General features: G+C 47.2%; 1 protein-coding gene across 1 annotated transcript; it reads right to left on the reverse strand.

Moving 5' to 3' along the window:
* Positions 1-324: 324 nt before the first annotated feature.
* Positions 325-9154, reverse strand: ODF1 (outer dense fiber of sperm tails 1). Its single transcript, XM_046641664.1, has 2 exons — positions 8835-9154; positions 325-766 (listed from the first exon to the last, which is right to left on the reverse strand). The coding sequence occupies exons 1-2, from the start codon at positions 9152-9154 to the stop codon at positions 325-327; spliced, it is 762 nt and encodes a 253-aa protein (XP_046497620.1).
* Between the last annotated feature and the right edge of the window lie 16821 nt (positions 9155-25975).

The raw sequence follows: 25975 nt of genomic DNA on the forward strand, positions 1-25975 counted from the left end.
AAAACAGTGTCTGGGAATGCCCACCAAAAAAAGTATCTTTCCCTGGAATTAGGCAATAGTTGAGTATGGAGGGGGACACAAGGACAGCAGATCTCAGCATCTCATCTTCTGTTCCCATCCATTAATTCTTCCGATGCCCACTGACTGGGCAGGGCTCCTGCAGTGGGTTCAACTCAGAGACTTCACACACCACCAGTGGATTGCAGTTATGTATTCGGTTGCTTATGTACCTGAATAACACAGGTCACGGGAAGGGGAAGAGAAACACTGGAAGAGCTGCCTGGCTGGAGTACGGACTTCTGCTAAGTTATGAGTTCCTACACTTTACAAAATCATCTTCCTACAGGAAAATCGGCTCCCACAGGGATAGCAAGGGTTGCAGGGGTTGCAAGGGTCACATGGGCTGCAGGGGCTACAGGGGCTGCAGGGGTTGCAGGGGTTGCAGGGGTTGCAGGGGCTGCAGGGAGAGATGCAAGGGTAGCATGGAGACTCGATCTTGACGCAACTGCCGAGCCCGTAGGAGTACGTTACGTCCTTCTCGTCCACGCACGGGGGCAAGCTGAACTCCTTGCAGATGTTCATGTAGCTGTACTTCTTCGAGCCAAGGCAGTCGTACCTGTTCTCCCGCTCGGCTGACACACATACCTTTCCATCCTTCACCCGAACTTTGACTTGATCAGGTTCAAAGCCGCAGACGTTCACCGATCCTAAAATGTTACTGCTACAGCAAGAGGAGGCCAGAATTCTATTCGTTGTTCTTCTCAGTCTGGGATTTAGAAAAAGGAAAGATGGGAAGAAGAAGCTCAGACCTCGGAACTCAGACACAGCTTAAGAAGCAATATTCTGAACTCTATTTCTTAACTAGCAAGAGTAAACTCTCATCCTTGTGAAAAGTCAAACTTTACAGAAGTGTATCAAGTAAAAACTGAGAATCCTCCTGTGTACATCACACTCTCCCACAGGAAAACCTCTGTTAACAACAGATGGGTGCTTGGCCTTCCAGATCTCTCTCTCGTATTTAAGTCCCAGATCTTCCTTTTAGTAGTTGTGGAGCTTGGGGCGGTTTCCTTAACCTCTCTGTGCCTCAGTTTCCTTATCTGTAAAATGGAGATAATAACAGCACCCACATCATAGGGCTATGGGAGGATTAGATGAGATTATGGATTTGGCTCAACACTGTGCTGGGCACATTACAAATCCTGCTTAATTATTATCATGATCGTTATTATTACTACTAGCATATGTAGACTCTCAGGTTTGTTTCTTTTTTAAAGGTGATCCAGCTAATAAGATACCATTTAAAATCCGTGTTTGAAAGACGTCTGTCAGCATCAGAACCCAGCCCCGCTGGTCCAAGGGACTGGTGCCACTACTGGACCATCACACAGACTCAGCCTGAAAGCTCTGTCAACAAACACAAGGCAGAAGTGCCCCAGCCCGGCTCTGCCCACCAGGGCCTGAGACATCGTCCTGCTGCCGGGAGGCTGCTCTGGACTCTGCGTGGCTGGCACCAGCGGGAAGAGTCAGCTTGGAGGGGCTGTGTGCTGGATCCGGGTCCTACCAGCTCGTAAGGACTGGTTGTGCACATCTCTCCCCACCCCCTCACCCTGCGACCTCATGTCGGTAGCTTGAGATCGTCAAGGTGGGGATGTTTACACCATGGCAACTGGTAAATACTGCAAACCGGGGCTGTCCTCTTCCCACCCCTCCACCCCCAACAGGTGCCTGTGGCCCCTGGAGCAGCAAACACAGACCTCCACAGTGCCCACAAAGCTGCCTTGTTGCTGCTTAGCAGTCCTGCTGTGTGAATCCTTAATAATAAAACAATAATAACAGCAGCTCACACTAACTGATCGCTTATGATACATCAGAGGTAGTAAAGCAAAGTGCCTGAGAGCACAGACTCTGAAGCCAGAGTGTTTAGGTTCAAATCTTGGCTCTGCCATGTGGACAAGTTACTTAACCTCTCTGTGCCTCATTTCCTCATCTGTAAAATTGGGACAATAGTGACCTACTTTTAGGGTTGTTGTGAGGCTTATGTTAGTTAATGAATGAAAAATATATATGATAGTGCTTGGCACGTGCTTAGGAGTTAGGGTTCTCTCTTTTTTTTTTACAGTTGCCATGGAAAGTGCTAAGCTGTTAAAGGCATTGTTTCATTTGATCTTTACAATAACCCTGTAATGCAGATGTAATTATCTCCTTCTTACAGATGGGGACACAGTAAATGTCATGAATGGCAGAGCCTAGATTCAGATTCAGGCCTGTTTAAGGCCAAGGCTATGATTTTAACCATCAGTTTGACAGAGCCCGTGTGATGAAAACCCCCGACTCGTGGTCACGGCCTCCCGGCGCTGGCCCTACTGCTCTGGCCCTGCTCAGGGTCCCTTTTCCTTCTAATCACCTGGTCCTTCCAAAAGCGACCTAATGCTCTGACATGGTCGTCTTTTTATCCCTTAGTATTAGGGAAAAAAACCAAAAATCCTCTTTTATGTTCTAAGAGACCCTCCTGGCAAATCTTCTTGCATCTCTTGGCCTCCAAAGGGAGTTCTTGGAATGTGTGATTTCTGGAACCTCTTTCAGTTTGAGGAGTCTGGACTCTATGATTGATTGACTGGTTTGAGATACATTTTTAATTTTTACTTTTTATGCTGAATTTTGTTTATACATTAACTTCTTTTTGTTACATAAGTTCATTGTAGAAAACTTAGAAAATACAGATAAGCAAAAAGATGGAAAGCTTTTAAAATATCCATAATCTTATTTAACGTTTCGGTGTTCGACTTTCTTCCATGTGTATTTCTATATCCATATAGAGAGTTTTGAGCATGTTCTTATGAAATCATGCTATACCTACTGCTTTGACTCCATTTTCACTTGATAAGTCCTAACACAATTGGTTTAACAACAGCATGAGCCCTTGTACTGCAGCTTACAATCCAAGACTTAGCGGCTAATTTCAAAATGATCAAATAAATGTGGTCCTAGGAGATGCTGAGGCCAACAGAAAATATATGCAAGGCACCCAGAGGACTGTGACTGTCACTCAGCTCCATTTCCACCCCTGGCCCCAAGGAACCTGGGGGTGGCGTGAGACACAGGCGTCTTTCATGCCCTGGGAGTGCCAAGGTACCCGTAGGCCATACTAAGGAGAAAGGAAGAGAATTGGACCCTCTTTAAAATCTTCATCTCTGTGAGAAACACAGAAGAAAAAGCACTCTATCTCCCTGGATGGTCAGAGAATAGCTCACAAAGATGCCCCATGCCCTCTCTGGATGGACCACTGGCTCAAAGTCCCAACAGCCAAGGCTAAGAGTGAAGCGCAGAGCAGAACAGGTGCCCCCTGGGTCTCGTAAGAACCTCCCATGGTGTGTGCTGAGAGTCGGAGTCCTGTTCAGCTCAGACCTTCCAGTAGAAGATGAGAATATCAAATCCTGCCGTGAGGACAGGACTGAGCCTCACAAAGAAGGGCCCTCCGGCTACCGCCACGCTGAGTCCAGCAAAGCCCTCCTGCCCTCCGCCGGAGATGGGTCTGGGAGCCAGATCTATAAGCCAAAGCTGGCTCCCAGGTCCATCTCCTCTTAGCAACCTGAGTCTCGGGAGACAATTTCATGTATTTTGCCGCTTAGATCCCCTCTTCCTCTATTCCTGTCGCTCTGGCCCCTCTGCCCCTGCAGCAGCTGCACAGGGCTCTCACCAATGTGGATCTTCAGGAAATTGCCTAAAAACTCTTGGCCAGGTCAGCTTTCTTCTTCCTTTTGCCCCTAGGTCAGGGTTTATCAGTGGGGATGTGTGGGTTTAGGAGAAATTACAGAAGCCGCATTTTACTCATCAGACTCAACTCTGAACTTGCAACTTGACTCCTGCCTGACAATGTACCCATCACCCCACATGGGGTTTTCCACAGTTCTGTGGGGTTCTGGGCAAAGGGAGATTGCCTCCTATACTTGTTATCTTGAGAGTGGAGCTTTGCCACAGTAAATGCAAGGAAATCAGCCCCTTTGGTCTGTGGCAGAAGCCTCTTAGGAAAGCTGGGGAAAAGCGAGTGGGCAGCTGGTGTCTGTGTCTGCCACTCTCAGCTGCCGCCTCTTCCTGCTGAAGCCAAATTTCACCTGTTTGTACGACCAAGCTCCTGAAGGTGAAACCCACTGCCCACAGCAGTGATGAGCAATCCAGTCAGCATCTTCACAAGACGTAAATCACATTCAGCCTGCTGATGAATAAAGTAATGAAGACGTCAAAAAGGCCTATCTCTATCCAGGAGCAAAGGGGGGCAGGTCCTCCTCTAGCCGTGTTCCAAGGACTTTGCTTTTTCTCTCGATTTAGACCCCTTCTGAAGACCCACTGAACGTGATTCCGCCTTTCCAACACATCTTTCCCTTTCTCTTCTTCCTTCTCCCTTTCCTTCTTTTTCTGCCTTGTGTCTCCTCTCCAGAATTTTGGGTGATACTGAAGAGCAGTGTGACTCAACAGGAGCACAATATAGGTGCATCTGGGTCACGTGCAGGGGTTGTTAAAACACAGGTGGCTCAGCTGGCTTCAGCCCCAGAGTGTCTGACTCAGCAGGTCCGGGGAGGAGCCAAGAATCTGCGTGTCTAGGGGCTGGCCCCATGGCACAGTGGTTAAGTTCTCAGTCTCCACTTCGGCGGCCCGGGATTCGTGGATTCGGATCCCTGGCACAGACCTACATACTGCTGGTCAAGCCAGGCTATGGTGGTGTCTCACAAACCAAATAGAGAAGGATTGGTACGGATGTTAGCTCAGGGCTAATCTTCCTCACCACCACCCTCCAAAAGAAGGAATCTGCATTTCTAACAAGTTCCAAGTGATGCTGCTGCTGCTGGTGGTCCAGAGACCACTCTTTCAGAACCACAGTCCAGACAGCTAAGTGCATGGATTGCAGACTCAGGGAAACTTGGCTTCAAGCCCCTGCTCTCCCACCTCCTAGTGATCAAGAACGTTGCCGCTGAATCTGTGTCATCATCTCTAAGACGGACAAGATGTTACAAAGATTAAATGAAGATGAAGTGCTAGGCACAGAATTTTCACTCAATAGAGCGTAAGTCTGTTTATCACTGTACCAGGCTCCTCCTTACACAGACTTCCCCGAAACTTGAGGCTTTCAGTCACCAAGCCAGAAGTCCTGTATCATTAAACAACAAGGTCAACCCAAATAGTAGACATGCATTTGGCTTAGATGGGCAGCAACCTCTCCCCCTGCAGCTGTGGGGTGACTGGGCTCAAAGACCTATGGTACGAAGAGATCATGATGAGAGAGGACCAGGCAGGCCCAGCTGGCTTCCACCTCTGCAGGGACACAGAGGGAAAGAGGGGGGCTCTCCTCTCAGTGGGAAAGCCCACCTTTCCCCAGCCAAAAAGCCCCAGGGTTCCTCTCTGCGGGCTTCCCACACTTAGTATGCCCTGACCCGTGGGTCAGCGAATGGCCGGGAGGAAAGATTTCCCTGAGGGCTCAGACCTCGAGGGGCACTGCTAACTGGCAAAGAACACACCCTGAGGGCTGACAGTCATCCACCTCGCCTCACGGAGTGAGTGATTCAGTGGAAACCTCTCGCTCAGAGTGTGAAAGGGTAAACAAGAAAACAAATGAGAAGGCAAATTTTCGAAGTTTTCAGAAGATGGTGCCCCTCATGTGGGGGTTTTCAAGGGAATTTCTCATTGAGCTTCAGGCCAACCACAGACACTGGGGTGAGTGGAGGTTAGCGCGGTCTCAGGATTAGTTTCCAGGTACCCGTAAAGGGCGCAGGGTTGAGGCCAATGCACCCCTACCATGCGGCTGCAAACCGAGGTTCCTTTGCCCACAAGGCCTAGTGCCAGATGCCAGAGCTGCAACAGGGCATCCATTAACTAGGTAACAAACTCCAAAAGGCCGGATGGAGGAGAGGCTGGCTTTTGTTTGTTGCCGCCACTTTAGGACAGAGGACAGGAAGCCCGAGAAGAGTTCTGGTGAATCAGGCGCACACTTACGGGCAGGCTACTGCGTGGCTGCTTAGGAAGGAAACCAAATTCCTTTACCTCACTCCCTCTCAATCCAGAAGAGGAAGGAAGAGGCAGGGAAACTGCTAGTGTTTGGGGTGTAAAAGGTAATTTGAGGAGGAAAAGAAAATATGAAAGAAGCTAAAGAATCAAAAGTACTTACTTGAGTCCTAAGGAAGATACTGCCAAGGTGTCTTTTGAAGCATCTGCTCAGTAAACAATAGAAGTGGATTGGACCTTCTATACCCAGTCTAAAAAAATACGACATACTCACACATGCGCACCCACATACACATCAATCAAATAACATGTACTCGGGAATGCTCGAGAAACTTATGGGGGCAAGTGAATTGTCAGAGCAGATTGACTCTCACACAGAAAACAATTCCACTGAGGCCATGGCAACCACAGACCAGGGAATCTTATTTTCCTGTTGGGCAAAGAACCTTCTGGATGACACGGCCTGGCATCTGAAAGGATATGTTGTACCTAACTGCTAGCCTCCTTTAAGGGGGTAAAATGTCATGTGAATATGATTTCTAAACTCAAAAAGCCTCAGGCAAGTTTTCACACCAAAGATTGTTTAAAAAATTGAATCAACATGGCATTTCTGGATCTATTTGGTCATGGATTGGGAGCTAGCTGAGAGCTAAGAAAAGAGAGGCATTTCACTGGAAGAAAAAATATTAACAGTGGGAGTCCTCTGGGGTCGGGGCTGGATCAGAGTTTAACATTTTCATCCATATTCAGGAAAATTGAACATTTAGGTTTGCAGGAGACACTAAGCCCTTCTGGATAGTGAAATGTCAAGCTGTCAGAAATAAACCTAGGGGGGTTTCACAAGGCGGTATGAATGGGAAGAAAAGTGCCCGGGAGGAGATGCAAGAGGGCAAGCCTGAGGCCATTTCCAAAATGGACTCAGAGTTATCAGTTCAGAGATCCGGGGATTAACATAGAGATGTTGCCAGCTTCATATACTGCTGCAGGCACAGAAAAAAAAATTAGCAAAAATCCAGACACTGTCAGGTAGAAAACGTTACCTCGAGTATAAACAACACTGTTGAGAACTAAGCTTGAAGTTGTGTCTCCTGCATACTAGGAAATCAGGGATCCTTGAAGAGGCGGAGGGCTCCCAGATGGTAAAGAACAGAGACGCATTCTCACCTGGAGAGTCTGGAGAGTAGGGACAGCCAGGGGACACAGGCTGAAAGGACTTGGATCAAGGGTAGTCAAGTAGTCAAAGGCCACGGAGCATGGACACAGACCTGCTCCCCAGGACCCCTTCATTTAGACCAAAGATTAAAAAAGAATCCCTGACTCACAGGGCGCACGATTGATGTAAGTTGGTACTCTGAGTAAAAATGAAATTTGGTTCGAATTGAGTATAGATGAGTTTATAAGCAATAGCCCCATCCCATACCATTGAGGGAGGTCCATTCCTGTGAGCTTTGGTGACTGATGACCTGGATAATAATTGCTTTATTGCCCTTTCCAGGGAAGCATCACTGCCACTGTTGTCCACGGTCCCTTTCTCCCTCTCCACCCATCCTCTATCTGTCTGCCTGTCTGTCTCTCTCTAATCAATCTATCATCAGGACAGGACAGACATTATTTAAGGGCACAAACTTACACCAAGTAGTAAGTGAGTCCTAGAGAGCTAGTGCACAGTATAGTGAATATAGACAACAATATTGTGTTATAATCATCAGACTTGCTCAGAGACTAGAACTTAATTATTCCAACCACTAAAAAGGACTGATAATTACTTAACATGATGGAGGCGCTAATTATCCTAAAATGGCAATCATATTACGATATATCATTGTATCAAATTAACATGTACACCTTAAATTTACACAATATGTCAAATATATTTTAATTAAAAAAAATCTGTTTGTGCCTATCTTTTAAAAAATAGCACATAAATAGTTTTTCTGCACCTTGCTTTTTTCGCTTAGTACGTCAATACATAAGGTGCTTCATCAATCCTTTTTACGTCTGCATATCACTCCATTGTATGAATGTCCCATAATTTGTTTAACCAGGGTCAGTGCTTTCAATCATTTTTTTCATCAATATTAACAGATTAAATGGCATGTGTACAAAGTTAGAAAAGAAAAGCCTTCCCTAGACCAAAAAGTAAAATGTAAGCAAATCAAGACTTTTAAAACCGGCTTTTAAAATTACCCAATTCTATTAAAACCTTTTCAACATTATTCTGAAGGCTGCAACTCTCAGTTCCATAATTTATTTGCACAACATTTACAGGCATAGGAGCGGGAGGCCGACATAATAGACTCAACTCCAGATGAATTTTCAGTCTTTGTCTGGAGTTGGGGAATGGGAGATAGGTTTTCCTACAGAGGCGAGGAAATGCCTCTATTGTTCAATTTGCTCCCCTGCTCTTGAAGCCTCTGGCAAACATTAAGGATTTGATCAATTATTATTACTTCTCCTGTAGTCATTTCTGTAAGTCCAAATATACTCAAATCGCTTTACTCATAACTAGAAAAAATGTTTAGTTGGCTGCTTCCAATAGCTTTTTAATGATACCCCCTGTTTCTTACCCTCATTAAAGCCACATTATTTATCATGTTGGCACTCCTGCTATAAACCAACAACAACCCTGCCAATCGACGTCGTTACATTGTCTTTTGAGGATCTTACAATTCCCATCATGGACCCATTTACTCTTCTTTTCTTAAATCTTTGCTAAGTCACCAGAGTCATTATCCTGAACCCTTTTTATCTTTGTTCAAGTATTGATTGTCACATTTTCCCCCTTATTCCCACTGATAAGGCTAACAGACCAACTATAAAAATCTAAAAAAGTTTTTTACTTGGCAAGCTCTCTCTTTTCGTCCTCTATGGCTCTAATGGCTTTCCTCTCCAAACTTCTGAGAGATGGTCGAAGACAGTACAGCTTGACATCGCACAGGCAACACGGATACAGGTCACACAGGCCGCAGCTGCGTGATCGCTTTGAATAGCACAGGCAGTACGGATAGGGGTGCAGGTCACAGCAGCAGTACGGGTGCATGTACAAGTCGCACAGGCATCGTGTGCTCAGCTCATCGATGCATCTCAGTTGCCTTAGTTCTCTGTCCACCTTCTTTATGTCCCTTCTAACACTATCCAAAAGACAACTCAGTGCAGCCATTACAGTCACACCTTATTGTTTTGTGAGTACCTTTGGGAAATGGCACTCGGGGGGAAAAAATTGTCCTAAGCTCTTCTCAGAAGTTTCCTTTAAAAATAAATGAGGCACACATGATTCACTCACTTTAAAGCTTGTGTTCTATGACCTCACCACCCTCTAAGTATGTCATAGTCTTCTGGTTACCATGTGAACTGTACACAGTCATGGTCTCCAGAGATCCTCCTTAAAGTTACAAAGTGACTCTCAGAACCACACCAATTTGGAGATTTCATTCAGCTTGGAGTTGGATAGGTTCACGGAGCAATCACAGCTCTTTGGGGTCCATGGGGCTAACCTTTAGTGCCCTTGACTTGTACTTGCCCCGAGGGCTAGCTGTGGCTGTGAAGATGGTGGTGTGGGCCGTGGAAGGAGCTGCCTGCTCCCTTCTCCCTGCCCTTCCAGCTCTAGCCTTGACTTGATGCTTGCTTAGCCTTACCCTTACACTCCAGGATTTGTTCTGGCTCCTGGGCTCTTTCTATGTAGAATAGAAAGAGCTTTCCCATCGTTCTCCTTACCAACTTATTGTCAAGTCAGCCTTTGACCTTGAGCTTCTGAGCCCCGAGTCTATGAGTCCTGCCCATTTTTCACTAGCTGGTGTCCCAGCTATTCTGGAACCTCATTTCTCTGGTGGCTGGGGTCCTGCTTTTAAGCTCTCATCTCTCAGTGCTCAGGATCCTGTCCTCAGTCACCTCCGAACAACTACACATCCAGTCTTGCATCCACGCCTCCAGATGCCCTGTCCTCAAGTGCTTCCCAAATGTTGGTCTTTGATTCTCCTACAGCCAACTACCTGAAAACCCCACTGGGGCCAGTTTCCTGTGATCTCAGCTGGATCAACACCCTGGACCTCGGGCTCAGCCTCAGCTTTGGCTCTCATACTTCTACTCCTCTGGGTCTTCCCCTCAAACTGCTATCCAGCTCATGAATCCCCTTTTTAAGGGCTAAGGCATAGGATACTTGAGGACAAGTGGTTGGATGTAACGCTGAGGGAGACAAGGGCCCGGTTTGAAGGAACTTGTGGGCTAGCTAAGGAGTTCGGACTTTATTTTGAGCATAATGAAGAATCACTGATTTTCTTTTCTGTTGAGAGAAGTTGAGAGGTAAGTCCGACAGCCACACTGAAGGTTCATTGTAAGAGGACAACAGCAGAGGTGTCTTCTGCTGGAAGACAAGAGATAGCCTAAGTCTGGCCTGGGGCTCATGGCTATTGGGATGGCAGGAAGGAAGCCAATGGGATCACCTTCCCCCTACATCCACTCAGGTCCCATCCAGTCCATTCTCCACATTGCAGCCAGACTGGTTTTCATATATAAATCTATCATCCCTCAACCCCACTACCCTAAAGACTTCAAAGTCTTCTCTGTCCTCCTAGAAGAAGGGCCAAAATCCTTACGAAGTGCTAAACAATGGGGCCTCTGCCTACCTCTCCAGTCTCCTCTGCCATCGCTATTCTTCTAATTCATTATGCTTCCGCCACAATGGCCTTCCTTGAAGTCTCACTCATTCCACCTCATTCAGGACTTTGTGCATGCTGTTCTGTACATAGGAAGAAAATAAGTTTGGGGGGCATGCTGAACTTGAGGTGCTAGTGACAACTTTAAGGTAGAAATGTGGAGTAGCCTGTGGATAATTGCACCTGGAATTTGAGAGAAAGCTAAGCTAGAGACACCGATTCAGGAGCCACAATTCCACAGACCTTTAGACCCCAGGAGTGGAAAAGATGATTGAGGAGAAGGAATAGACTGAAAAAAGAAGAGGGCTGAGGCAGACTCCTGAGGAACAATAATAAGAAATGAGGGAAGTAAGGGAGCTCATGAAAGGCTCATAGAAGGAGTAATCTGAGAGGTAAGAGCCCCCTATGCTGAAGTCCCTTGTGTATCACTAGACCAAGCCTAGCGTTCCCCAGTGTTCCCCAGCCTTGACCTAGGGAGCCCCTTTCTGATGAAGTGTTTTAGTAAAGAAAACAAGTTTTCCCAGAGGTTAGATTGGGAGGCTGGCCCCTGAGTCACATGGGATGAGTTAAAAAGCAAAGATGAATAATATTCCTCTATGGAAAAATGCTGAAGTCTTCCTAGAGTGATTCCACCCAATTCTGAGAGTGGACTCTGTTAACAGGAATATGTCCTACTCTCCTGAGAGTCCATTGCAGGAGTTGTACAGATTTCTCTAACTCCAAGTGATAGACTTCTGAACTCTTATTGCACCACGAATTCCATCCCTTAGCAAATGTCAGCAAAGGTTAAAATAAGCAAGCTCTCAGTTTTAGATTCTTAAATACACAGGTTCAGGAATTTGAGTACACACATCTGTATATACATGGCACACTATGAAGATGGTTACAGCTTTATTTTGACTAGGATTCTCCCATGATCCCATGCTCCTAGTAATTTTACTCTTCCTCATGAAGTATATTCTTGACATCATTTCAAGTGACTTAACAAAGGTAGTGTCTCCTTCAAACATCAGATGGAAATGTGATCTCAGCATGTCAGACGGACAATGTAGAAATTCTTCAGAACCTACAGGAATGATCTACAGTCACAGTCCCCTGAAGCATAAACATAAAGAGCTTCCGTGGGCTCTAACATGGGGGTGGGGGCCCTTCCTCACACAGGACTGTGTCTGCAGAAGCTCTTGTCCACCTAGGTTGGTGTCCAGATGGAACCTCTTAGGAATGGAGGGCAGGCCTAGGCAACTTCCCAGTCTGGGTGAAGTAGATGCTTGGTCACCAGTGTTGGTGAAACTACAGGCCAAAGAGGGGTTCCTCTGCCTCTTCCACCTGGGAAGAAAGCTACAGGTCAAGTCCATTTTATGGGTCAATGTTACAGAGATATTTCTCCAGTAGTTGTTGGACTGACATGTTGTACTTACATATCCAATACAAAATCATACACGATGTGTCCTAACTGTGTTAAGAATCCGTAGAAGGAGAGAAACACTCTGAAAAATTAACTGTGGTTATCTCTGAGTAATAGGATAATAGACAACTTTTAAAATTCTCTTTTCTAGACTTTTCTGTGATTTCTAAATTTATTCAATGAGGATATCACCAATTTTATAATGAAACACTTTTTGATAGTGTGCTGTCTGTCACACTATCAGCTTTGCACTGAATTGCTAAGCCCACCTCTGGCCTCCTCCTCTAAAATCCAGGAGGTGGATGTCAGGGATGTCAAATCCCTCTGAGCAGGTTTGCCATTGGGGAAATATTCCTGTAATGGACATCTAATGTTTGGCCTGCTCATCATCCGTGGCACCTTCTTTGGTTAAAATAACTGTCTCCCCTCCTATCCCACCCTTGGCCATTAGGTACTACCAATCAAGTTGCCCAGTCAGGGGCTAGCCCTGTGGCTGAGTGGTTAAGTTCACATGCTCCACTTTGGGAAGCCCAGGGTTTCTCTGGTTCGAATCCTGGGCGTGGACGTGGCACCGCTCATGGAGCCATGCTGAGGCAGCATCCCACATGCCACAACTAGAGGGAAACACAACTAAAAATACACAATTATGTACCAGGGGGTTTTGGGGAGAAAAAGGAAAAATAAAATCTTAAAAAAAAAAAAAAGTTGCCCAGTCAAGGAGCAGGCATGTAACCAAAGCTGGCCATGCAACTGTCTTCTGGGAATTTCATCTTTTGCAGAGAGACTAAAGATGGTTGGAGCTGACTGATGCTGGCAGTGGATGCTGAAGAGACTACACCTTAGTTACTGCACTATTCTGTCATTTTCAAGTTGGTTTTTCAGCTTTCCTTTGAGTCTGCGAACAACTCCATATCCTTCTAATAAATTCCCGCTTCTCTTTAGTTACCCTGTTAGTTTCAGTTACTTGTTACTAATAGTCACAGCTATCCCCATGGACCCATCCAAGGAGGACCACTCCTGGCTGAATCTGTAGGTCAACTGTTGCTCCAGGGGACATTGTCCTATGCTAGTCTAGCTACTTCCTCTTAACCCAGAACTAGCTGCTTCAGGGCAGCTGCTGTTCCTGAAGGCCCTGTGGGTATGGGACAATGGTGGTGACTCAAACTAGGGAAAATGTCTGGAAACACCCAGGAAGGCCCATCTGTGGACACCGTCCCTGCGATAAGAGAGGCTTCGCTGGGGTCAGAATCTCAGAATTTTAGTTTGGAAAACCCAGGTCATCAGACCAGCCTCCTACTCAACAGGGGATCTCAGCTCAAGCATCCTAGGCAGATAAGCATGGAAGAACTGGGGGCTTGCATATGGGATGAGATGCCCCCTCATTGGTTTAGGATGAGCTGTACTCCTATGACCAACCATATTGGTTCCTGTAATTTATCTCTCTCTTCCTCCCAGCTCCACAAGGTCTTTCGTCTTTAACAAATTTCTTCCTGCTAAATAAGGTGAGAGATAGAAAGGAAGAGGATGTTGGTAAATTACTCTTGCCACCACACCCAACAGGAGTGAATTTGGGGTCCAAGTCACTGCAGCAGGGAGGCTGCTCTTGGCTGGCAGGGTCTGAAAAAGCATCCCAGGAGGTGTTTTCCTTTGTCTTTCAGCAAATATGATCATTCAGGTGTTCTTGGGAAGGAGTCACAGGAGTTTTACATACGAAGCATATACGTGAGTAAATTTCCTCATTAAGATTTGAGGAGCGGACGGGGGTGTTAGTGCTCGCCATCCTGTTTTGCCTGGGACTGAATGCTTCACTGGGATATAGGTCTTTGGTGCCAAAACTGGGGCAGCAGGTGCAGACTGGAAGTGAAGGTGGGAATACAAAGTGCTGGTGGTGGTCCATCCACAGTTTGCCCAGTCTAAGCGGCGGAGCTGGCCTCAGTGGGGTGCAAACCTGTGTTTCACTGTCTGCCTTTAAAGAGAGTAAGGAGTCTTTTTATGTATGCTCGATTCTTCGTGACCACGACAGTCTCTAACTCCTCTTTCTCCCACTCTCTCATGTCCCCATTTGTCCCTTCCCTCTCCCCCCGCTCCCCTCCAGCCTCACGAACTCTCCAAGAAAAATTGTTAGCTGCAATCTGGATTGCTCTTGATGAGACCAAAAAACTTCCTGAACTTCACACTGGAATCATTCAAACATAAGAGCACTTTTCCATGTCCTCCTAGAAACAGAAAGACTTGCTTCTGCTGCAGAGGGTGGCTCAGTCAGCCCGAGGGGGTTGTGAATTCTTATACTCCTACCACCACCACCATCACAGCTGCCTAACTCTTTAATAGACGCTTACCTGAATAACGATGATGTTTCAGATTTCATGAGTGCTTGAGTGTGTCAGGCTGATCCTTACAACGACCCCCTGAAGTAGGAGCTATTACTATCCCCATTTTACAGATTAGGAGACTGAGACACAGAGAGTTCACACAGCAAGCAGCAGAGCTAGGGTTCCACTCAGGTAGTCAGCTTCGTCTCCTTGTCTTTGAAGAGGAAAGACCTTTGAGAAGAAAATTTCTCTTTACTCTCACTTAAAGACAACAGAAGAATTAGATTTGAGCCTTGGGACTTTCAGATTTCCTGCTTCCCTCATTGTTCACAGACCTTTTTGCTGCACACGTTGTTCAAATGGAGCGATGTGCTTTTCCGCTCTGCAGCACCCCTGTATCCCACCTGCCATCAGGCGTCGTGGGTGGGGCTGCTTCCTAAGGGATTCCTCGGTGACGCCCAGCCATTGAAACCCTCTCTCTCCTCTCCACAATGGAAGTTGCCCTCTCTCCCATAGGAACATCTCTTACCAAGAACTCTTTCCCTTGCACAGCACGGATGGCTTATTTTGTAGAGAAGCAAGAACTTTCCTTGTCAATTCATACCCAGGAAGATGCATTCAGAACAAAACAGACACCAAGTCTTTCTGCCAGGGCTCTCTGCACAGGGAACGGATTTTCTACCTCCAGCTGGGGTTGCTTTTAACCAGAGAACATGAAATACAAAACCCTCTTTTTACCCATTGTTCTTTGTGACTCAGCTTTCCAGGGAAAGCTCCCAGGAGCTGAGGTACATTAAGATCCCTGACTCTTTCTCGATTCCTCACAGAAGCCCAGCAGAGAGAGAATAAGGTGGGACCCTTGATGCCTCGAAGTTGAAGAGAGGCCAAGAGCCAGGGTCCCTTTGAGCTGTGGGACAGGTGGCCCCAGGAGGAGGAAGGGAACAGAAGAAAGGAGGGAAAGGGAAAGTGGTCCCCATCTTCTTGCTCTCATTCAACAGTTCTCAAACTTCTTGGCCTCTGGACCACTTTACACTCTTAGTTACTGAGGACTCCAGAGAGCTTTTGATTGTGTGGGTTTTATCTCTGAGTACTTACCATATTAGAAATTAAAACTGAGAAAGTTACAACCTATGTAATCATTTAAAAATAACGATAGTAAACCCATTACATGTTAACGTAAGTAACATTTTTTTATCAGAACTGTGTTTTCCAAAATGGAAAAAAAATGAGAACAGTGACACTGTTTTACATTTTTACAAATCTTTCTAATGTCCAGCTTTATAGAGGACAGCTGAAATATCTCCTTCTGCCTTCGATCTGCTTTGAGGTTATTTGCTTTAAGCATAGAAGAGAATCCAGCCTTTCACAGACGTGGAGCTGAAAAAGGGAGGACATCTCAGACCACTGGAAGGGCCTTGGGGATGACATGTTGAGAATTGCTGCTTTAATGCATAGTTCTGGAAGTTACATAGTACCTCAAAGCCGCAATAACTAAGCTTTTCTCAAAACATTTAATTCAGCCTCACATTGCAGAACTTTGTTACAGAGATTTGGGGAATCCGCCCACTCACCCATCTCCTTCTCTAAGAGCCGAACCCCACCCACACCCACTGTGGGGAGTGTTGGGAGGACGCTGGCAGAAATCCTTCTAAGATATGACCTGCCTTCCACCCTGGGTGTAAGTTTCTGCACCCAGAGAGGCTCCCAACGATGGGGATCAGCCAGCTTCTCTCTTCAGGGACTTTGGCATTGGGGAATGTGGACTAAAGGAGTTTGAACTTAGAGATCGAGGATGCTGACGTGGGGCAACCTCCTTAGCTGTGGAACCCTTGACTCTTCATGGCTTCTAGGTCCTGCTTCGAATCTCTCAAATGAGGAGCCTTCTGTTTTAACACATTGCTAATTTATTATCCCATTTGTTTGTTCTTCTAGCAAGCATCCAAAGGTCAAGAGCAACTGTGGTCCTCAAAAGAGTAGGAAAAGCTAAAAGTTCAAAATCCAGTTGCGATTAATGAATGTGTGCACGCATGTGAGTGTGTAAAAGAAAGAAGGAGGAGAGTTTACTAGTTATAAGTGAAATTTTAAAAATGTATCAGGGCTGGCCTGGTGGTGTAGTGGCTAAGTTTGCATGCTCTGCTTTGGCAGCCCGGGGTTTGTGAGTTCGGATCCCAGGTGTGGACCTACACACTGCTCATCAAGCCATGCTGTGGCAGCATCCCACATACAAAATAGAGGAAGAGTGGCACAAATGTTACCTGACAGACAATCTTCCTCAAGCAAAAAGAGGAAGATTGGCAACAGATGTTAGCTCAGGGCCAATCTTCTTCACACACACACAAAAAGTATATACAGCAGGGTCCTGGCTTCAGCCAAGTTGTGATCCCCTTTAGGGATTTAATTGGGTCTGGCCCATTGTGTAGACTGGAGTGGTGGGTCCAGCTAGGGTCCATGTGCTTCTTGAAAAAGGAGGAGGGAGTATAAATCTCAGACTATAGAGAAGCCTAGTGTCTATGTCCTGATTCTCAGCGCTCTACCACACTCCTCCCCTCCCCTGCCTAGATTCGTATTAGAGTCTTAAGTACAGGAAGATGGCAGGGCATATGACAGCAAAAACCAAAACAGAAGTGGAGCTCTTTTGTTAGATATTCTGTATGATGAGGGGTTCAAAGCAGTAATGATGCCTACATATCCCGGGCAATATTCTAGGTGCTGGTCACGTGTTCACGCATTTGATCCTCAATGCCAACCCTTTGTGGTAGATGCTAACACTGTCGCTATTTCACAGGAGAGGAATCTGCAGCACAGAGCAGCAATGTCAATTTTCCACGGCTTCCCAGCTGGCAAGTCCCAGAGGCAGAAGGTGTGCTGGTGACGTCCCTACGGCTCCAGGTGTACCTGCCACATGGTGCTGCCAGGGCTTCCTGCTCCTCCCTAAGCCGTCCTATCATTTCCAGTGGGGGAAATTGCATTCTTAGAAGCTGGCACAAGAATTTCTCTTAGGGAGAGAACTCTCTTTATTCAAGAAGAGGAGGTGGAGAGGGAGGCCTGGGAAAGGGAACCCTGAGGGGACAGGAGCCAGGGCAGCCAGGCAGCTTGCTTCCTGTGCCTTAGAAACCAATAAACGGGACCCGTGGGGCTCCAGGAAGTGAGTGGGAAGGGGGTGGAGAAGGAGGAAGGTGAGAAGCAGCTTGACATGGCCAGTGGAAAATTCCCCAGTGGCAGGGGTGCTTTCTTTTACTTAATGTAAACTTTATTGAAGAGTAACATACATGTAGAAAAGTGACAGATCGGAAGCGTTTAGCCTAGTGATTTTCACAAAGTTAATATACCCATGGAGCCAGCACCTGCATCAAGAAACAGAACATTCTGAGAGTGCCAGAGCCCCCACTCATGTCTCCTTCCTGGTGTTAGCCTCCCTTCCTGGTTTCTAGTGCCAAAAATACATTTTGCCTGGTTTTATGTAAATGGAAATATGCAAAAATCTACTCTTTCAGGTCTCAATTCTCTGACTCAACCTGATAGTTGTAAGTCCAGTCTGCGTTCTTGCCTGTAGTTGTATGTGACTCCTTTTCATTGCTGTATGGTATTCCATTATATAAATATACCACAATCTATTTATGCTTTCTATGTGGATGGACTTCTGTAGATGGACATTTGGGCATTTTCCATTTGGGGCTATAGTTGGTTCTAGGGCCGTATGATCATCCTTTTACACGTCTTGGTGAACATTCATAGTGTTTTTGTGGAATGGAAGTGCTGGGTTATAGGATATGCATGCGTTCAACTCTACTAGGCCCTCCTAAACAGTTTTCCAAAGAGTGAGTACCTATATACAATCGATAGTAGGTTATTTTTAAGACTAAGGAATGTTTAATCTCTGTTTGAATGTGTGTTGCTAGGATATAAACTTCCATCCCCTCCTAAACTGTTCAGTAATATCTAGCACATCTCAGAGATCACTTATATGAGTAGAGGGTTTTTTTGACAAAAACCAAAGAATGAGCTGAGGTTGATGGCAGGGTAAGCTGGTGTGAAACAGAAAATAGCATGTGGCAGATGGTGAAGGACCCACGAGCTGAACTAACTATGACAGCAGGAGCCCAGGGCCCCAGGTGACTGAGAATGACAGCCTCCCCTAGGAATCTCAGAGAGCACCTTGGGCATGCACGGAGTGGTCCAACCTGTAAGTCACCAGGGCCAGAGGGACTCCAGCTGACTCTTGGATCACACACAAAAAGGGGGGAAATAGTCTCCCCACTTTGACATGAAGAAAGGATGGCTTTGGTGCATCAATGGCTCCCAAGAACAGAGCAACGCTCTGCCACCTTCCACCCTTCAGCACACTAGCAGCGGCCCCAGATGTGCTCAGAGCTGACTTGGAGGAGGTCCCAGAGGTACTAACAGAGGCATCCAGGAGCAATGCCACTCCAAGGAAGCTGCTAGAGACAGCATCAGTGCTGGAAGCCCCAGGAGATGGCACCCTGGCAAGGATGTCAGAGTCCTCAAGATAGACCCACCCCAGGGAAAGTGATGAGAAACCCACAGGTGACTCCTAGGCTAGAGGACCAGGACTCTCCTTTGAGTGAGCTGGAACAGAGAATGGGCAGAGTGATAGATCTGAGCAGGGCCGGAGAGGGCTGCTGTGAGCTTCTAGAGAGACTCCCACAGAGCTCCCAGGAGGCTGGGGGTGCTCCACCACGGGGGGACGCCATCCAAACAAATGTGGTTTATTACTGTTTAATTTACTCCTCTGGGGGTGCCTCTGGGTGGCCAGGAAACCAGGGGACAGTCAGAATACTACTAATGCCTGAGTTTGTGTTTCTCTTTTTAAATTTCATTTACTTCTAGCTTTGTAAACAAATGTTTCTCTCTTGCATAAATAAAACCAGATTGTTGTTTTCCTGATGTTTCTCAAAGTTCTGTCCCCAAACCCTGGCCTTTACCACGGGCCTTGTTACACGACCCCCACAGCAATACTGTTCCCCCTCGGAGGCAGGGAAGTGGGAAAGGAGGGAGAGCCGGAGGCTGTAAAAGCTTCCATACTCTCAAGTGCTGATGCAGTGAGCAGAGGGCCTGTGGTCTTGGACGTGATCTTTTCATCCAGCGCGTCTCCTTACTCCTCAGCCAGGTCACTCTCTGTCTCTCCCCACTAACTCCTGCCACTCCCAGGCTGGCATCTCTCTAGGTTCGTGGTCTCTTGAATTGCTTGCCTTCAATGACCTTCACCTCAGCACCCACCCCCAGGTGCCTCCAGCGTCTATCTTCTGCTGGAACTGCTTCACGTCTCACGTCTTAATTGTGGAAGTTCTACTCTCTGATCACAGTCTCTTACTCTCCAGCTCTCTCATTCTCTCAACAACACACTGAAGATTTTTAAAAATTTATGGAGGACTTTAGTCTCTTAATAATCCCACCCAGAGCTCTTCACCTTCTCCTGGTCTAGGAGCAGTTCCTCACCTCTCCCCACCTCCCTGCCAAGCCAGGACTCTGTGGCTCCTCTGAGCTGAGTCGGGGTGTGGGTGCTGGGAGAAGGTCCCAGGGAGAAGGGGAGCACTGACTGCAGCCTGCAGAGCACCTCTCGCTCTTTCCACCTCAGTGCCTTTGCAAAGCAATGTTTGCTCTGCCTTCCCCATGCTTAACCCCCTCTCGACCTAGCTGACCAAATACTACTTCCCTGGGGTCAACCTACTCTGTCCTCCCAAGACACACTCTGTCTCAAGCACACATCACGGTTGTAATGGTTTGTTCACAGGTCCACGGACCAGGCCTGCCACGTGCACTTCCTCATCCGTCGCAGCTGGCACAGTGCCTGTCACCCAGTAGACATGGTGAGGGCTGACTGGATGAAGGGATGGATGGAGAACAGGCAAGAGGCTGTGGCTGAGGGTGGAGAAGCTGAGGGTGGCGAGGTAGAGCTGAGGCAGGCAGACTCATGCTCCCGGGCCCTCAGGCCAGAGGCACCTCAGGAAACCGTCTCAGGTACAGAAGCCCCTTAGCCTCCTCCTGGCCATCTCCTCCCCTCTTGCTGTTGACTGCTGTGTCTGACCTGGATCTGCCACACAATGAGACCAGCTTCTCCTGAGCCCCTCCTGACCCTGAGCGAGGACACATCCCTTTGGAGGTTCCTAAGGGTTCCCACACCATTAGTACCTTCAAGGAGACAGCTGAGAGGACATCCCCCAGATCTACTGCCACAGCCCCCTCCTGGGCAGGACTTCCCTGCTCCTTGAACCGATTCCCACTTCTCTATTCATGTGGACGCGTGAACTGTTAGTCAGTCCAGACAGGGACAGCAAGTTCTTTGAATAGGTGTATGATAACGTCCCTGAAGCACACAGGTTGTATGAACCACCCCCACCCCTCACACACAGAACACTCTTGTACTATCACCCCAAGAGGATTATCTTTAGTGTAACAGAAAACCCAGTGAAAACTGGACTAGACAATAAAAGAAATTTATTAACTTACATAATTAACACACATAATCTGCATGTGTGTACACCAGGGCTGTAGGCATGGTTTGATCAAGACCCTAGCTCCATTTCTCTGAGCTTCTTCCCTTTCTGCCCTCCTCAGTGTTGGCTTCATGCTCAGGCTTGCTTCCCTCATGCTCACAAGATGGTTAATAGCAATAACCAAGGTTACCTGTTTCCTAAGTTGCACCTGGATGAGAGACAGTATCTATTCTGCACCCACCAACAAGAGTCCTGGGCTTCATTCTGATCGCATCAACTGACATCACATGCTCGCTCCTTATTGCTGTGAAAGCGCATTACTGCTACAGTGCTCAGCAAGTCCTGTGTAAATATTTGAATTGAAATTTTCGAAGTCTGCGTTTTCCTATGTTTCCATCTTTGAGAACAAGGCTGATAGCCACGGCCCTCCCTCCTCTATTCTGTTTCACTAAGTTGTCAATGATGCAGGATCTGGCACCAGGCCTTCCCAGGGCTCCCTGGGAGAAGACAACTGTTTCCCAACAGCTATATTGCTAACAGCACCACTGCCAGATTGAAGACTCCTTTACTCCACAGAATGATGACCTCTTCCCACGCTCCCCCATGCTAGGGGGCTTGAAATTCCTATACCTACACTGCCCTGAAAATAAAATGCATCCTCCTCAGGTACCTGTCACGTGGGGTTGTCCCCTGACCCAAATTCATATGTTGAAGCCTTAATCTTTAATGAGTCTGTATTTGGACATTGGACCTTTAAAGAGGTAATTCACGTCAAATGAGGTCATATGAGTGGGCCCCAATTCAACATGACTGGTGTCCTTATAAGAAGAGGAAGACCCCAGCGACGTGCACACACAGAAAAGGCCGTGTGAGGACACGGTGCGAAAGCAGCCATGGGCAAGCCAAGGAGAGGGGCCTCAGGAGAAACCAACCCTGCTGACACCTTGATCTTGGATTCTAGTCTCCAGAACTGTGAAAAAAATTAATTTCTGTTGTTTCAGCCACCCAGTCTGTGGGATTTCGTTATGGCGGCCTGAGCAGACTGACACATATGGTTAGGATCCAACCTGTCAACAGGGAAATTTGCTGGCAGCAGTGTGGTGGTAGATCCGTAACAACCGGCTCTCCAGCGACAAACGACCTGATCTATAGGATTTGCCAATTACCCTGGTGTAAATACTCCTACTCTGGCCGGTTTCAAGCTATCAGTGTGACATCATTGCCTATCGTCAGGAAGAAATGTGCTCCATTGGCTGCCACCAGCCAGTGCAACTGGCTGCAGCACACTACTGTTTGTCCGCCAATCCCGGAAGCAAATATTTATAGTAATTCATTGTATGGCAGGATCTCACCTGCTTGTTTTTTAGTAAAATGGTATTTTACTAGCTTTCCCTTACTGCCACCCCAAACACAGACACACACAGACACAGACACACACACACACACACACACACACACACACACACACACACGGGCTCTAGGCTTTCATTCTCAGACCAGGAAGTGACTTGAAAGTAAAGGGATCCTTGTATTCTGCTGTCTCTCTGCTCCTTATCTGTCACTCGGAACCTGTTCGACACATGAATGGCACATAGGAACAGAGCTGAGTTGTACCCAGTTGGCTGGCTTTTTTTCCAGAACCAACCAGCTCTCCCTGAGGGCCGAGCATGGGCAAGATATTTCCCCTCAAACCGAGGCTCTGCATTTTCATTTCTTCACGGCTTCTTCACTTATGCAAATGAGGTAATTCCCAGAAACCTCTGCTTTCTTTCCCATTATTTACCCAACCCATTTTAACCTACTCGGGAAAATATGTGCTAATTTTATATCCATCACGGGTTTTACATCTCTCCCCAGAGCAGCTCTTTAAAGTACTTGAAATTCATAACTGAACATCATGGTTCCTTAGACACAAATTTGAATGATTAATTGGATATTTTCGATTCCACTCCACTTCAGGCTGTGCAGAAAGTGTTCTAGTACCAAGCTCTCCCCTGGCTGCCTTTGGCTGCCGATAATGGCGGAGCATCCGCTTGTCCCTATACTAGGGTTGCAGGCGACATCAGTTCCTTCACTGTGAACTCTTGGTCCTCGGTGATGACCAGTAGTGTTTCCCACCTGGAATTCTGAGTTCCCGTTTCTTCTGCATGTCCCCACTTCCTTAGGAGCCCGGACTCTGCCTCAGGCAGGCTGCCGGCTTTTTGAGCAGGGCGTGTGTGGGCCTCAAGCACCAGCTCCTGGTACGGCTCCTGCTGATCTCTGCGAGCGTGGCCGCAAGCCTGCTGTCAACCGCACGGGCCCTTATCTGCCGAGCCCCGGCCCGTGGGGATTCCAGGACGGCCACGTTCTGGTGATGTTGCTGCAGATGCTGCTGGATTTTTTCAGGAAGATCTCCTTTGAATTCGGGAAATATTCTGAGGTGTGCTGGAGCAGGCTCGTGCCAGCAGAAAGAGCGGATTTGTGTGCATCACTTGCCAAGGCCAGGCTCAGTGACATGACGTGGTAGTTTGAAATCCACCGTGGAGGGAGTATTTACCCCGGGGAAATCAGCAAACTTTACAAATCAGGGCTTATATATGTTTGTTTTTTCCCAGAGCACCCACTTACAGCACACCACTGGAAATAGCCATTAAAAAAAAATCCCTCATGGGCCCACAGCCTGTGCAATTAGAATCTTCTCCATCCCACTCTCCCCATCTTTCTGGAAGCGCTTGTTGCTAAACGGGAGCAAAACAAATGTGAATTATACACCATCTTTTGAAGGGACGTCTTTCTTTTCAATCCTCATGGATTGCCTTCCCTTTATGAGGACTTCCGGTTGATTCCGCGGGCTGCAGGATCACTCAGTTCTCCTGCCATCTGATGTCTCCTTCCTTTTCTTTATATCGACTTCTCTGTGGGTTTATTTCTAACAACCTCATGATCCAACAAGCAGTGCTGTCTCTTCACAGTGGTCCTCGAACCCCCAGGAGGATTGCTATGAACACAGATTTCAGGGCCCAGCCTCCAAAACACTCCGTCAGCGGCTCTGGGTTGGGGCCCAGGAATCTGTATGTTTAATCAGCTCCCCAGGTGGCTCTGACATAGTCAGCCCAGGTCCAGACTGTGGGGTGGCTGACATTTGGAAACCACTACAAAAACACCTGGGGATATACGTTGGGCTCCTCCTCAGCAGCTTCAGAGAGTTAGAACCCAGCCAGGCTGAGGTTGCAGGACTCACTCAGCCTGTTCTGTTTTCCAGGTTGACGGGCGACATCTGAGGGCTTCTGCTCTGTCATCCTTCAGCCCACACACATGGGGAGTCTCGATGAATTTCCTGATTACCCAAGGACACAAAGGCTGGCTCTGAGTTACAAGCGGGGGGATGAACTGATTAACTGCCTTGTGAAAAGCTTAATTGCACATCATTTTCTAATTTGTCATTTCCAAATGAAGCACAGAGGCTGCCAGGTGAGCTCAGCTGCACCCAATCAAAGGTCAGGTACTCATTCCCTGAGTGACTCATGGCTACACCCCAACCCTGCACTGCTGCTGAGTGGGTGTCCCTCCTCCACCCCACCCCCAAGGGCTCCCAAACTTTAGGATGCAAATGAATCACCAGGGAGCTTGTTAAAAAGGCCGATCCTGGGCCTCTGCCCAGGTCCCTGTTTTAGCAGGTCCAGGGTGGATCTGGGAATCCCCTTGTTTAACAAGCTCCCTACGTAAATTTATTCGATATAGCTAGTTTTTCTTAAACCGAAAATTTTTCATGAAATGTCTGGTCTTAAGGCTATTATCTTCCCTTAAGAAATTCCTCTGGAGTAACAATGAATCAGCTTTTTCCTTAGCTCTTTCAAAAAATAAATACTAAGTTTCAGAAACCAAACCATGCATTTCAGCAGAGGAAAGTGAGTAACGCTGGGGGCCATCCGGCCAGCCACGCTTCCATTCAGAAAACCAGTATAGGGTGAGCGTCAGGTGGACATCCCCAAGCAGGTGGGCTGTTCCTGCAGAGGAAGGGGGAGGTGGAGGCAGAAAGCCTTGGCTATAACAGCTGGATGGAATGTTCCCCCACCAGGGTTAATTCCAGTGGTTTCTTTTTGTGAGGGTAATCACCAGATTAGATGTTTTAATTACCGAAATTATATATGCGTTTCTTCTGAGAAAAGAGCATCATCTGAACATGGTATTCGCTCCCCAGAGAGTAAAGCTGCTTTGCTTGCAGGGAAGGGGGGTCTGGAGGAGTCCATTTTAATTTCATTATAAAACCGACTTGAGAAATAAAGGCATAGATTGACACGTATTCCCAGCCAGCTGTGACTTAATGAGCACAATTCAAAGCTTGGAACCTGCTAAGCACATCCATATTAATACGTCTGTGGAAGAACAACAACAGAGAAAGCGACAAACTGCTATTCCTAGTATTTGAAATGAATTTTAAATTACTGTTAAAATGGCTAACGCGGGTGAGCGTCACTCCAGCTGTCGGCCTCCCTGCCCGTCAATAATGCTCCTTGCGGCAGAGGCAGATAGGGCCCTGGAAGGAAGGGACTGCTTTCACACAGATCAGCAAGCCCTGAGGCCTCGAGACAGGTCATGGGGTTTAGCAGCAGAGGTGTGGCTGCCCTCGTCTGGGTTCTGAGTCCAACCCATCCCCCCAACCCTGGCACCGGTCAGGCCCTCCCCACCCCCAAGGCCTTTATCTTAAATTCTTTGTCGCATACCCATCCAAGTCATATGATGAGAAGAGTCTTTGTGATTCTGATTTTCCCAGTCATAAGCACAAGAAAATAATAAAAAATGTCTGTTCCAACATTTTGAGATCCTAAAAAAAAAAACAGTGCTGGGTAAACCTGTGGTGTTAATAAGTACAAGGCGAGAGGGTGGGTGGGGGTGGAGGAGACAAAGGAAATGCAGCATGAAGAGAAACCTCAGTCTGCGCATTTTGACGTTCAATGCGAAATAGCCACCTGGCCTGGGGGGGAGGGGGACCCCTGGGCTGATGAGCCATTCCTGTAGTACCATGTGGGTGGGGGTAAGGCCCCTTCCCGGTTCTGGGGAGCAGGGCGTGAACACTCTCAAGGTGAAGGTCCTTGCATTCTCCTAAACTTGAACTCTGCTGAGTGTTTGCTGGTGTGTGTGTGTGTGTGTGTGTGTGTGTGTGTGGTGTGTGTCACT

Source organism: Equus quagga, chromosome 16 (genome assembly GCF_021613505.1).
Source record: "Equus quagga isolate Etosha38 chromosome 16, UCLA_HA_Equagga_1.0, whole genome shotgun sequence".
NCBI classification, from domain to species: Eukaryota; Metazoa; Chordata; class Mammalia; order Perissodactyla; family Equidae; genus Equus; species Equus quagga.